At 33.9% G+C, this 13871-nt stretch overlaps 2 protein-coding genes across 2 annotated transcripts; one reads left to right on the forward strand and one right to left on the reverse strand.

The window, feature by feature from the left end:
* Window positions 1–141: 141 nt before the first annotated feature.
* On the reverse strand, window positions 142–5436 carry LOC120280383 (uncharacterized RNA methyltransferase CT0009). The gene is made up of 10 exons (XM_039287222.1): window positions 5062–5436; window positions 4742–4984; window positions 4495–4659; window positions 3280–3389; window positions 2162–2270; window positions 1580–1735; window positions 1248–1363; window positions 999–1165; window positions 368–498; window positions 142–283 (listed from the first exon to the last, which is right to left on the reverse strand). Exons 1-10 carry the CDS (start codon window positions 5398–5400, stop codon window positions 176–178), a joined length of 1644 nt encoding a protein of 547 aa, XP_039143156.1. The 5' UTR covers window positions 5401–5436; the 3' UTR covers window positions 142–175.
* Window positions 5437–8536: 3100 nt separating this feature from the next.
* On the forward strand, window positions 8537–13477 carry LOC120280958 (vacuolar-processing enzyme-like). Its single transcript, XM_039287922.1, has 9 exons — window positions 8537–8796; window positions 9525–9689; window positions 9773–9929; window positions 10725–10810; window positions 10913–11112; window positions 11772–11820; window positions 11907–12119; window positions 12231–12437; window positions 13057–13477. The coding sequence occupies exons 1-9, from the start codon at window positions 8596–8598 to the stop codon at window positions 13237–13239; spliced, it is 1461 nt and encodes a 486-aa protein (XP_039143856.1). The 5' UTR covers window positions 8537–8595; the 3' UTR covers window positions 13240–13477.
* Window positions 13478–13871: the final 394 nt, after the last annotated feature.

The following is a 13871-nucleotide window of genomic DNA, read 5'->3' on the forward strand; positions in this document are numbered from 1 at the left end:
CATTAAATATTATGACTATAAATAAGTATGTTACTTATCACACTCTCAATATTCATGAATTACAATATTCCTCCAATGGATTAGCACAGACACCAATCAAAGAAATGCCTGATCAACAAGAGCATGAGTTAATATCACAACAAAGAGCAAACCAGCCATCTATAAGTGCCTGATTTCAAAAAAGTTCAAGCAAACAGACACACTCTATGTGAGGAGTGTGAGGGAACATGTCCACAGGTTGCACACTCTTCAGCTGGTAGCATCCAGAAATACCCTGATCACCCTGCATAGAGTTATTTATGAAACTTGAGCATTATTCTCCATTTACAAAGCTGAATTAAGAGGCAATTGTATGAGCATCACATACCAAACCATGACATAGGTAGTCGAGATCACGGGCACAGGTGGCTGGATTGCAAGAAACATAGATGATGCGTGGCGCCTGAAGTTTCAGGAGAAACTTAATCAGCTTCAAGTGCATGCCCGGACGATTGGGATCTGCAATGATATTCAAAGATACATTAGTGTTTTGGTGGGAATAAATAATTACCAAATAAATATATTCTCATCCTAATTGCTAGAAGGGTTCAAGAAGCCTGAAAAAACCTTGTAGATTTTGTGTAATCCATTTAACTATAGTTTAACTCAGAACATTACAAACCACATCCCAATTAAACCACTAGGGCATATTGTCATGCTCAGACCATACCAGGATGGAACTCTCACTAAAGCCACCTCTAACCACACATTCAGGCTTATTATTTTGTTATAATTTACATAAAAGAGTGGGCATGGAGAAAGAAAGAAAAAAATCTAAACTTCAAACAGAGCTTTTAGAGGCGACAAACCCATGTTATGTTTTCCCCTAGTGATAGTAAATCATAAACTAATCATGGTTTTACATGAATGGCGCACCTGCATGTCAAGTTTGTGGGGTTCAATACAAAGAAGAAACAGACAAATAATTAACATGAAAGAAAGTTTCAGTAAAATGGTACCTGAAATAACAATATCCGGCTTAGGAAAATTGTTTCCAAATGAGTCATTAATTTTGTTAAGATCCCCTTGAACAAAGGTAGCATTATTGATGCCATTGAGTTCAGCGTTTCGACGAGCATCTGAGATGGCCTCAGCCACAACTTCATAGCCATAAACATGTCTTACCCTGGAATTAAAGTAATCTTCATTTTATGAATTTTATGAATTTACGACACAATGCCAGGGCGAGTTAGAAATAGAATCTTTACCTTCTGGCAAGGGTCAAACCAATGGTACCAGTTCCACAGAAAAGATCAAGGACAATCTCTGAGCAATCTCCTTTAAGTCCGGCATAGTCCCCAATAAGTTTATAGAGTACTTCAGCCTGCATAAGTTCATCAAATGCAGCAGACTTTAGGACTTTCAGATTCTAAAGGGAAAAAATAACACCTTGTTTTGATACTAAGGAAAAGCAAGTTCCATCTTACAGTGAATCTGGACACACACACACACTACAGTGAATTTAAGCCAAGCTGAGAGATCAGAACAGTCCATAAACTAACACACAAAAAATTACTATGATTTTTAGTATGTAGCGAACCTGGTGGGCATTGGTTTGAAAGAAGGAATTGGCGGATATCTGAAATGTAAGTCCTCTCAAGATCTCGGTGATTGTTGACTTCCCATACAAGATATATTCTTCCTCCCCAACAGATGTATTGCCAACAGAAGTATTCACATTATTCATGATACTGACCTATCCACATAAGTAAAACAGACATCACAACACCAAATCTGTGAGAGGCAAACTAGGTGCAAAGATTAGTTGCAAATCAGATTGATGATGCCTTAACTCTTCACCCTCGCAAAAAAATCCATAGTATAGCACAACAAAAGCAATTTAGATTCATCGACAAATTTTATAATATATATTATTATTCAACAAGGTCTAAAAATTTCTTTTCAAAAGAAATGGATGACATGCTAATGCAAGCAGCTCAAATGGCAGGTGCAGATCGACATTCTTTCTCCAAAGTCAATTAGTCAATTAGTAAAACACATATCTTTGCTTCATCCTAAAATATAATTTAAGTGGCAAATTAATGCCTTAAGCGGGCATATGAACTCACAAGCTAATTGATTGCTAAGGATAAACAAAAAAAAAAAAGCATGAATTACATACCACTTCAGGAATAGCTGACACCTTGTTGACTAAAGGCTCCAATAGATCAGGTTTGTAGCTTGATGTCACAAAGTTAACCATGAGTTCTGGCAGCCCTGTCCTGACATCTCTGAAAGAAAAGATAAATATTAGTTACTTAGACCATCCAAAAGACAAGAAAAATTGTATCTTAATTTTATTTATTTATTTATTTTAAAAATCCTAAACAAGAAAACAGTATGATGACACAGAAACTAGCCAAGACAAGTGAACAAAATATGTCATAGGAGGTTAAAAATACGCTCAGCATTTTATGAAGAATTTTCTTACACAAAGCACAACACTCATAAATTAAATCTACTCTCAAACGGTACTTTTTCACCATTATCACAGTAGCTAGATGAAAAGATTTCAGCCTTGATCCTTGATCAAAATAATTAAAATAAATAAATAAATAAATAAGATCACTCCCGTTAAATCTATGGCAATGGAACTCTCTTACTCAATGAACATCATCTTCTACTGGAATCATTGAACAAAGACTATGAAGCAAATGTGATTTCTTATCTTTGGCCAATGTAAAAAATCAACCATGCATAAAATGATACATGTACAAAATATATCAAGTACAACAACCAAACCCATTTTCTTTATTTATGCTTTATTATTTCTTCAAAAGTTGCCTGTTATATATCAAGCTGAAGCAGAACCATTAAAAATTTAAAACAACATCAAGATAGATACTTGCTTCACAGATGATGAATCAATATTAGAAAAACATTTTCCCTATTCAAGTGTTACCTTTGGTGATGAGTTGAGAAATTTATACCTGGTTCTTGGGGGTTTTTTTAATTGAAATTTACTCCTATATGCTAATGTGGAACCACCCACAATATGAACTTTGGGAATTTTACCCATAAAAGTTCGGTGAAACTAAATTTTAGGCATTAGGCAAAACCATTCTTGAAAATGAACTGACCTTTTCTTTTTTTAAAAAAAAGAATGAAAAAGAGAGGTGCTTGTATAAAAAGGCATCTGTGCTCTCAAATTCAAAAGCAAGAGGGAGATGGTTCAAATCTTCAAAACAGAGTAACCATTTATGGATAAATGTTGTTACTTTAAAAAGATGAAAATATTACCTTCCAGTTCTTAGCATCAGGTGTTTAAGAAACCCAGTATGAGTATGGACGTTGTATGGAGAAAGGCCTAGATCAGGACTTCTCCAGCTACTTTGAATAACTGCAAGAACCTATACAATTAGAAAACTAATAAACAAGAAAGCATTTAAATCTACAGAGAAGAACAAAAATATGTATAGTGATACTATAAACTTCACAGGAGGGATAAAATATAACACATACAACAAAGGCAGTAAAAACTACATAGAAAAATTACACAATAAGGACATAGTGAGAATAAATGATAGTAACAAACTTTAAATATATATATATATATATATATATATATGACAAAGACAATAAATATTTTTAGAATGAAAAAATAAGTTTGATGTGTGTTCTTCCCCCTTTTGACTTACTGCAGTAGTTCCTTTACTATGATATGAAGTTATGGTTGCCCTGACTGAATTTATGCCTCTGCTGCCATGGCAACAGAATTAACCCATTCACAGATCACTATAATTCAAGACCAATCCCAATTCTTTCTAAAATGCAGTAGTTCATTCTTGAAACATATATTTTTAATGCAAGAAAACCATGAATGCCTATATGGATCACAAGTGAACTGACATACAAAAAACAACACTTTTCTTTACAAACAAGTTTTATCATATGAATTCAAAGCATTTTATGAATGAACCTTTCATGACAAAGTTAAGCATTTCCACCAATACTTAACTCTACTTCTTTTGCATAATTTATAAATGTCCACCAGCACCTTTATTTCACTTTGAGCTCTAGTTCCTCATTCAGGTGCTCCAAACCATCAACCATTGGTTTCATAATTTTTAAGGACAATTCTACATATCATGTCACTAATAAGTAAAGTTCCTCACCACGGACTTACCTTCTGGTTTCTCACTACTAATAACCATAGTGTGCAATTCCAGAATTTATTACATATTCAAACTCAAAAGTTGAAAGTCAGAATGTTTTAATGAATCATAATCACCATAGTGGGAACCAACCACAGCAGCAACCTACACCGAATTCAACCTAACAGTTTATGCTTTTATGTAAAATTGCTAACAGTGTTCACCGAAACAAAATTATAAATGATGCTGACATACTGGTCCTCCAAAGGCATCCCATAACATCAATAAGAAGCCAAAAGACAAACAGGAAACAATGCTACTTCCTATGGTACCTCAACATGAAGAATACTGAATAAGTTACCTTGTTAGCAGCTTCACTTTGCAGTAGGCACTTCTCAACATGAAGGACCTTGTCAAAAAACCCCGGAGCATGCAGCCCCAACGCAAAGCCTCCCACATTCTGACCTTTCCCCTCTTCCAGTTCTTCTGCTGGAACCCATCTCCGGGAACCAAACGAAAACTCCATCTGAAAGACAAATAAGCAAAAGGATCAATCTAACATCCAAGTCTTAAATCAAAACACCAAATCTCAATCATCAAAACCCAACCTTATTCCGGTAATGATACTGAATTTCACACGGCACAATAGGTTTCATCACAGAAGAAAACAATGAATCTCTCTCTGCGAACCTCCCAACATGAACGATTAAGTCCCGGACCTGCTGCTCCTTGGCTTCGATCTGCGCCTCGTATAGCAAATTTTGCGTCTTGCAGCCTCCACAATGACCGGCATATTCACACGGTGCATCGACGGCGTTCTGGTGCGGTGTGATTGTCTTCAGCTTTTGCACCTACAACCCATCCCAAGAATCCATAAGACCAAGAGATAAAAGAAAGAAAACGAGTTCAAAGTGAAGAGGATTCAAACCTCAGCGTAGGAACCCTTCTTGCGAGAAACCCGACCAATAAACCGTTCGCCGGGGAGGGCGCGGTCACACATGAGGACGAAGCCGTTGTCGGCGGCCTTGCAGATGCCCTTCCCCTTGAAGGCCAGGGACTCACACACGAGCTCCAGCGTCTGCCCGCGCTTAGGAAAGAAGGAGCGCGATGGTGATCCCTGCTGCGGCGTTGATTGCGAAGCTCCAGCAGCGTCGTCCGTCTCGGAAGGAGAAGGAAGAGGGAGTGAGGCGGCGGAGGAGCAGCGCACTGCTTGCAGCCATGGGCGCACGGCGAGGCTTCGGGCGGCGCAGCCTGGGACAACGACCATTACCCTGATAAAGCTCGAAGCTTTGGCTATCGATGTGTATTGGCTGCTCAAACGATAAAAAGGCCTGTGAAACCGGGATCTTTACGCTAACAACCTTCAAAAATATCAAAATTTCGGTTTTTAGTGTAAGGCTTTAAGTATAATTTTTTAAAATAATTAACATGTTTTTTTTTTATATTGTTTTTCTTTTAATTAATTACCAAAATAAGTATTTTCATAATTATTTTACGGAAATAGGAATTTTTTATTTTTTTAATATTAAATTTTAGTTTTTTTTTAAATTATGAGTTCCACTAATTTTTTAATATTAAAATTTTATTTTTTTAAATTATGATCCCACTAGTTTTTAATATTAAAATTTTATTTTATTTTTTAAATGAAGCCCTACTAGTTTTAAAATTAAAAAACAGTTTTATATTGAAGCCTTTATAATTTCATAGTTTTTTTTATGATTATTTTTGTTCCCACTTCTACTCTCCTATATTTACTTTCACTAATTCTAACAAACTATTAAAAATTTAAATAATTTTAATATTTTTTCATAATAACAAAATATTAAACATTCAAAAAATTTAATAGTCAAAATTTAATATGTAAAAATTAATCTCACAACTAAAAGAAATTCACTTGATATTTTGAATAGACAAAAATAATTACATATGTTATAAAATGATTACAATATCTAGACTACATTATGGCATACAACTTGGGCTAGTAACATTCGGACAATTTCGACAATTGTGATCTTTATTGCAACATAAACCACTACACTTTGGCTGACCGTCTTTCCTTATATTATGTTCATCTCATTACAAATTGTGATGGATTTTGGGCGCCCTGAAGGTGGTTTTCGCATTATAAGATCATCATATAGATATGGATCATTTTGGGCGCCATATCGACCAATTGCTCTAAATACTCCTTTGATAGCTTGATGACGATCATAAATAAAACATATAGCCTCTTGCAGTGTCATATCTACTCGTAAATGCTCTAAGAAGAAACGCCATGCATCTAACGTTTCTCCCTCCATAGTGGCAACTGCAATTGGAAGAATATTTTTATTACCATATTGTGCAATCGCCATCAACAAAGTCTTTTTATATTTTTCTAAAGATGTGTACCATCTAGCTGAACTATCGGCTTACAATATTTGAAAGTCTCCACACATGAGGGGAAACTCCAAAAAAAAACCTTATAGAAAACATTAGTATCACGTACATGTTAATTTCCATCATATGCTAATTGAGTATGGAGATCAATTATCGTTGTTACAACATCATCTTTGTTTTGAAATTGCATACCTACATGCAATTCTCCATCTGTCATTGCCCCTCTTAATGTGTTGACGAATAATGAAGGGTATTTAGGAAATTCTGGTGCAGGTATTACTTCCAAATCAAAGTGCTCTCATATGTGCTAGAGGCTCAAATAGCAGCATCGCCATTTCCACTCTTTGTCTTTGTCTGCTAGGATCTTCTACAATGTAATCTTGTAAGTTAATATCTTCCGTGCTTGCTTTGGTATTGTCTGTATAGTTATTCTCATCTTGGTCATCTCAGTATAATAAAAATATGAATTTTGCTGGTTTGAATGTCAAGGAAATAAAATAACTTTGCAATAGAATAAAGAAACTAGAATGACATAAAATTTAGAGAAGAACTTCTTTATATTGATAATTTTTCTTACAACAGTGCTTGTGTGTTTATGTAAAAGGGAGTTTGACGGTTTATATAGGTGTTCACCTAACAAATGGATTGTTAGGATCAATTTGATCCAATGGCTTTCGCGGATGAGATAGGTATCACCTGTCACCAATAATTTATTCCATCAACCCCCAATAATGCTCTCTACCTACCTTAACAACTTGTTTGACTATTCTAATATTTGGAGATAATTTTAATTTTTATACATTAAAATTTTGACCATAATAATTTTTATATGTTAAAATTTTGACCAAATATTACCCATAATTTTTATCTGTTAGAATTAGTGAAAGTAGAAATAGGAAAGTAGAAGTGGGAATAAAATCAATTATAAAAAAATATTATGAAATTATAAAGGATTTAACTTAAAGCTGTTTTTTTATTTAAAAAAATAAGGGACAAGAGCAGTTTTAAAAAATAAAATAAAATTTTAATATTAAAAAACTAGTGAGATCCCTAATTTAAAAAAAAATTAATATTAAAAAACTAGTAAAATTCGTAACATTAAAAAAACTAAAATTTAATAAAAAAAATAAAAAATACCTATTTTCGTAAGTAATTATGGGAATACCTATTTTAATAATTAATTAAAAAACAATATTTAAAAAAAGCCTCAGATTATTATTTAATTAATTAAAGAATTATAAAAAAGTGTTATTGGAATAACTTTGATCGGCGCTTTATTTTATTTTGATTAAAAAATGGAATAAAGCCAACAAATAGATGACGTGAATAGGTCATCCTTTGAATTTTTTTTATTGCAAGGGTAGTGGTTCACGAGTAGGATGTTGAATTTACATATATATATATATATATATATATAAATATATATATATATTAATAAAGACCGCTATTTATCATATTAAATATAATAGTGTGTCAATTACAGTTATTTAATTAATCTTTAAATATTTATTAACTTGGTGTCAAATATTATATGGATGATTAAAATTTTATTATTTACATGTCTTAAAAATTTTCAGGAATCAAATTTATTTATTTATTTTTTTGAAAAGGTGCAAATCGAATCAAATTAATAAATTTTTTTATCATATAATTTTAAAAAAAGATTTCTCTCATAAACTAATCTAATAAATAGTGAATAAATTATATAACTATAATGTTGTATAGTATTATAATAAATAATATTGACTCAAAATCAGTCTGACTATTTATCATTTAAGTAGTAATTATTTCAGCAAGATAGTAAGTAATTTTTCTCAATGACTTTTACTAAAAAATAGAAAAATAAAAAAACAAAAAAATAAAGTTAAAATATTAATTAATTTATAATTTTCTAGAATTTTGATTGAATAGCACAAGATACAAATGTTAACTTTTTTTTTTTTTAAATAAATATTAAATAAAAAAAAATGTATTTTCTATTTTCTTGCTTGCTATGTAATATAATTAATGCATTGATTTGAAAAACCATTCCAACGACCTTTCTTCATCTCTTCCTCCGACGACGTCCACAGGCCGCGAATCTATGTCCAGAGTACTCGCCGTCGCGCTCTTAGCCCTAGTACTTTGCTCGCCGGTGCTGGCGAGCCAAGCTGACCCCATCCTCAAGCTTCCTTCCGATCGCTACGGCGTCTATTTCAACGGAGAAGACGATGAGGGCTCGGCGAGCACTCGGTGGGCTGTTCTCATCGCCGGATCCTCCGGTTTTAGCAACTATAGACACCAGGTATACCGATCCAAAGCCTACTCACTTGATTTAGTCTTGTTATTGATCTTAAGGGTCGTACATGAGCTTTGTGTTTGTTTGTTCATCAGTGCTGGTCATCAATCATCAAGCATCAGAGATTTTGAGCATTTGATTTGGTTCGCTTTTGATGCTGATTGATGCCTTTATCTGGATCTTCCATTGCTTTTTTCTAGTAAAAATCGTCTTTTGTTGATTTGTAGGAAGGAATGGGCTTCGTTGTGCGGCACTTTGTGAATTAGAGTCTCATGGATATTCTAATAATATTATTGTTGTGAGGTTGATGTATGATTTTTACGGAAAGCTTTCGAATTTCACTAGGATGTGTGCACCGAGGTTAGAGTGAATAGGGACAAGACACAGTACGGATCTTCTGGTTTTTATTTTGTTTTATTTTTGCTTGTTGTATTCGTGGAGAGCAATCGAATGTACAGAATCTGATTTCTTGTCAAATTTCGATGAAATTATTTACGGTGATTTTGCTTTTATTTCTGTGAACAATATGTGGTGTGAGTAATTGTTGAAATTGATCACCTTGGTGAGAATTCGTTTGATGGGTCTCTCCTTCAGTATGTTGCTCAGTTCTTTAATGGCCATTTTCTTCTTGAACAAATTGCATTTATTAGAATCTTTTCATGTTAAGTAGTTTGCTCTGATTTGTGTTACTCTTTGTGAGATTGTCTTGACGTTTAATCAATATTTTCTCTTAGGCTGATGTCTGCCATGCATACCAAACACTGAAGAAAGGTGGACTTAAAGATGAAAACATCATTGTGTTCATGTATGATGATATCGCTAACAGTGAGGATAACCCTAGACCAGGAATTGTAATAAACCACCCAGAGGGTGAAGATGTGTATGCTGGTGTTCCAAAGGTTTGGTTCGTTTTCCTTAGATCATTCTTTGGCCTTTCTGGTGTTGTTTCTTTTTTTCTCACCATCAGATTTATCGCTTTCAGGATTATGTTGGAGAGGATGTAACTGTTGATAATCTTTTTGCTGTTCTGCTTGGAAATAGAAGTGCTCTAAGTGGAGGCAGTGGAAAGGTTGTTGATAGTGGGCCCACTGATCATATTTTCATATATTACTCTGATCATGGCGGTCCTGGGGTCCTTGGTTAGTAGTTCTGAACTATTATCGTGTGCCTATGCCATTCATTGTTGTGTTTTTTCTTAAAACTCATTGCTAATTATGCTGCTGATTTTAGCTATTTTGTTTCTTTTGTTTAGTGTTTCTGCTAGTTTTAAAACAGTGCCAATCAAATTGGGGCACACTGTGGCAGAACAATTCTTTTTAAAACTTCCTAATTAATGTTGGGGGGCTGGGGAAGGCAATCTGTTTCAAAGAGAATCAATAATACTCCAATTGAACAGCCTTAAAGAAGACCTTATGACTAGAATTCTAAAAACAATTGAAAGAGTCAAATAATGTTCAAATGGACGACTTGTTTCAGCCCCTTTTCTTGGAAGACATTACGATAGTGTAGTCATGGTAATCCTCATCCATCTGTGCGGTAGTTCTGTGATTGGCAATATGGAAAACATAGAAGCTGTTATTCCCGGACTTGTCATTTCTGCATCCATGCCACTGGTTATTTGTCCTTTGGTTGCTAGTTGGTTTTGATAGGTTTTCAAGGAACATAAGTAGAACTGTAAATATGAACAAGGGTTGTATTGGATCATTTACAGGTATAGGCATATGTGCTTTTAAATGGCATTCTCATTTTATATATGCTGCTTTGATTAGTGTGAATATGGTCAAACTTCATTCTGTGCAATTCAAATCTTTCTGTTTTTAAGACATGGTTGAGTATGTTATTTGTTATTAGATAATTATTATGATGATTAAATTTGGCTGGATGGCTTTTGAGAATGAGATTCATTACCTCTTTCTCATGTTTTTCTATTTCAGGGATGCCCACCCTTCCTTATCTTTATGCAATTGACCTCATTGAAGTGCTGAAGAAGAAGCATGCTTCTCAATCTTATAAAAGCATGGTAACCTATCATCTGCATTTTAAATATGGGATTGTGGTTTCCATCTTCTGTAGCGAAATTTTAAATTAATCACTGACAAAATCTTCGTATTGATAACATTAGGTGTTCTATCTTGAGGCTTGTGAATCAGGGAGCATTTTTGAAGGTCTGCTTCCTGAAGATTTAAATATTTATGCTACTACAGCATCAAATGCTGACGAAAGCAGTTGGGGAACTTACTGTCCTGGAGACTTACTTGGTCCTCCTCCAGAGTACTGTACTTGTTTGGGTGATTTATATAGTGTGTCTTGGATGGAAGACAGGTACCTATCTTTTTCTCACTGGGTTAGAAACGAAATTTACTCTATTATTGCAAAAAATATTGATATTACGGCACACCTGACACTCACAAAGTCCTTGATTGGAAAAACAATTCTGAGGGCATCATAGAGTGAAAATTTATACCATTTATGTAGGGTATTTTATGAGTTGAAAAATCATCACAAGCATTTGAAACACGTGAATCATAGCTGTAGATATCATTCTTGGATGTTGACCAATATGATCTCTGTAGTTTAAAGAAAACTTAACTTTACCCAAAATTTTGAACTTGAAGTCTTCATATTTGAAAGAGATGTGGATTGGTTGTGATGGCTGATATTTGTTGTTGTTTTCAGTTTCACTTTTGAATGCTATAATTCTTCATTTTAGAAAGATCATGGAAATACTGTGCTGATTTTTTTTTCTTATTGCTGATAGAATTTATACAATTAAGTTTGATATCCTTTTTTTACAATGCAACTAAATTAACTTGGGTGACATTAAGCTAGTGATTATGGCATCTTATGTTATTGACTTTTGTCACTTCATTATTGACTGAAGGAGTTAGTTTAGTGGTAGAGATTAAATTATTTTGATTTTCCCCCTATTTCTGAGCTTTGGTTTTTGTGTCATGGGTGTAATTTCTTCTCTATGCCTGCAGTGATGTACACAATTTGCGGACTGAAACTCTGAAACAACAATATAATCTTGTAAGTAATTGCAAGTTCCGAGTCCCTCCAGTATTTTTGCATGGTGCATTGCTAGCTGAATATGCATGTCTGGTATGAGTTAACAGGTCAAAACAAGGACAGCAGCTCATGGTCTGGATACTTATGGCTCCCATGTCATGCAATATGGAGATCCAAATCTTGGTGCAGAATTTCTATACTCGTACATGGGATCAAACCCTGTCAATGACAATGTTAGTTTTGTGGATGGTAACTCATTACCATCATTTTCAAGGGCTGTTAACCAGCGTGATGCAGACCTTGTTTATTTCTGGAATAAGGTCGGTTGTGTCTGCTCATTCATTTGGTTAAACAACTCATGCATTGTGAAGGATAAGATGCCAGATGCCATTTCTAATCTCTACTCTCTGCATTCTTTGTCCCTGTGATAGTTTCAAAGGTCACCAGAAGGTTCTCGTAAGAAACATGAGAGTCAGAAGCAGATGTTTGATGTTATATCCCATCGAGTCCATGTGGACAACAGTATGGAAGCCATTGGGAAGCTTCTCTTTGGATCAGACCAAAGTTTAGAAACTCTAAAGACAGTTAGACCATCAGGGCAACCTTTAGTAGATGACTGGGACTGCCTCAAGTCAATGGTATGTACCTTATGCACTGAAAATTCCTGCCATTCTGTTTCTTCTAAATGCAACATTTTAAAAAAAGGGTTGCGGTGTCCTAACCATCCAACAGCTATTCTGTCCCTGTTGTCCATTGAGCATGCTCTAACTAATACCCTTTTGCTTGATTATTACCAATATAATCATAAAAAACTATTTTTTCAAGATTTTTTTAAATTATTGTCTCCTTCCTAAGCATGCTAGCATACCAATTTTAATTGAATTTATCCAAAATACATTGGGAGTGGCACTTATTACAAGTCAATAGAATATCAATTAATATTATATGGATATGTCCGTAGATGACTGGTGGATACTCCATAAAAAGGGCGGAAGCTTTTGAGGCGGAGAGCCGAGAGTCGTGGAAAATGAAAAAGTAGACTTAAAGAATGTCTAGCAAAAACTTAACAACATATATGTCCGATTTTCGTTTATCTTGTCTTTTGGCTTGCAATAGAACAATATGAAAGGAAAGATTCATGCAGTGGACTCCAATAGTTGGGACTAATGGTTTATTGTTTTTTTGTTTGCATGCTATTTATGTCTACATTCAGATGACTTGCACCATGAATTTATAGGAAAATTTTCTTGATTTCAGGTTAGAACTTTTGAAACATACTGTGGATCTCTATCACAGTATGGAATGAGACACATGAGATCCTTAGCAAACATATGCAATGCTGGCATCAATACGGAAAGGATGCATGAAGTGTCTGCTCAAGCTTGTGTGAGAATTCCTCCCAACCCTTGGAGTTCCATCCACAGTGGTTTTAGTGCTTGAGAGATGTATTTAACTAACAAACATATTGTTCTTTAGTCCTTTTTTTGCATATATATATATATATATATATATACAAACATATTGTGTTAAACATGCCTTGATGGTTTTGTTAATTGTGTGTGGAATGTTTACTTGCTGAAGTTGAAGGACTTTACTTTCCTACGTTGGTTGGGGGAAGGACTGTCACATCAACTCGCTTATGTAAATTAAATAAAAATTTGAATTATATATTATTATATATTATAATAAATGTAATTTGAAAGGGTTATGAATTATTTGTGAAATGTTTAAGTCTGATAATTGAGTACTTAAAATTACTGTTTAAAAAAAAAAATTTGATGTTAGTTGTTAATCTAAGGCTATTACTTTATGCAAATTTTATTATTATTTATTATTCATAATTACTTAATATTGTTTAATACTGGTAAACATGACACGTGATGGGATGATGATAGCTATTAGATATGCATCCAATAGCAATGTGGGAAATGATCCATGGACACAGTTTTTTTTCTATAGTAGTTTCAACACAATCAAGACGTGGGTTATTTTTATCCGTTGAATTGTCTAAAAAATAACAATTTTTTAATGTAATTAATCTTTATATTATATAATAAATAAAAAATAAAATT

Source organism: Dioscorea cayenensis, chromosome 17 (genome assembly GCF_009730915.1).
Source record: "Dioscorea cayenensis subsp. rotundata cultivar TDr96_F1 chromosome 17, TDr96_F1_v2_PseudoChromosome.rev07_lg8_w22 25.fasta, whole genome shotgun sequence".
Taxonomy (NCBI): Eukaryota; Viridiplantae; Streptophyta; class Magnoliopsida; order Dioscoreales; family Dioscoreaceae; genus Dioscorea; species Dioscorea cayenensis.

Coding starts and splice junctions, on each gene's coding strand:
- LOC120280383 (XM_039287222.1), bottom strand. CDS start 5,400: ATGGTCGTTGTCCCAGGCTGCGCCGCCCGAAGCCTCGCCGTGCGCCCA. Junction 4,660..4,741: donor AGTATCATTACCGGAATAAG/GTTGGGTTTTGA, acceptor TTTGTCTTTCAG/ATGGAGTTTTCGTTTGGTTC. Junction 284..367: donor ACTACCTATGTCATGGTTTG/GTATGTGATGCT, acceptor AACTCTATGCAG/GGTGATCAGGGTATTTCTGG.
- LOC120280958 (XM_039287922.1), top strand. CDS start 8,596: ATGTCCAGAGTACTCGCCGTCGCGCTCTTAGCCCTAGTACTTTGCTCG. Junction 8,797..9,524: donor TTAGCAACTATAGACACCAG/GTATACCGATCC, acceptor ATTTTCTCTTAG/GCTGATGTCTGCCATGCATA. Junction 12,120..12,230: donor TTGTTTATTTCTGGAATAAG/GTCGGTTGTGTC, acceptor TCCCTGTGATAG/TTTCAAAGGTCACCAGAAGG.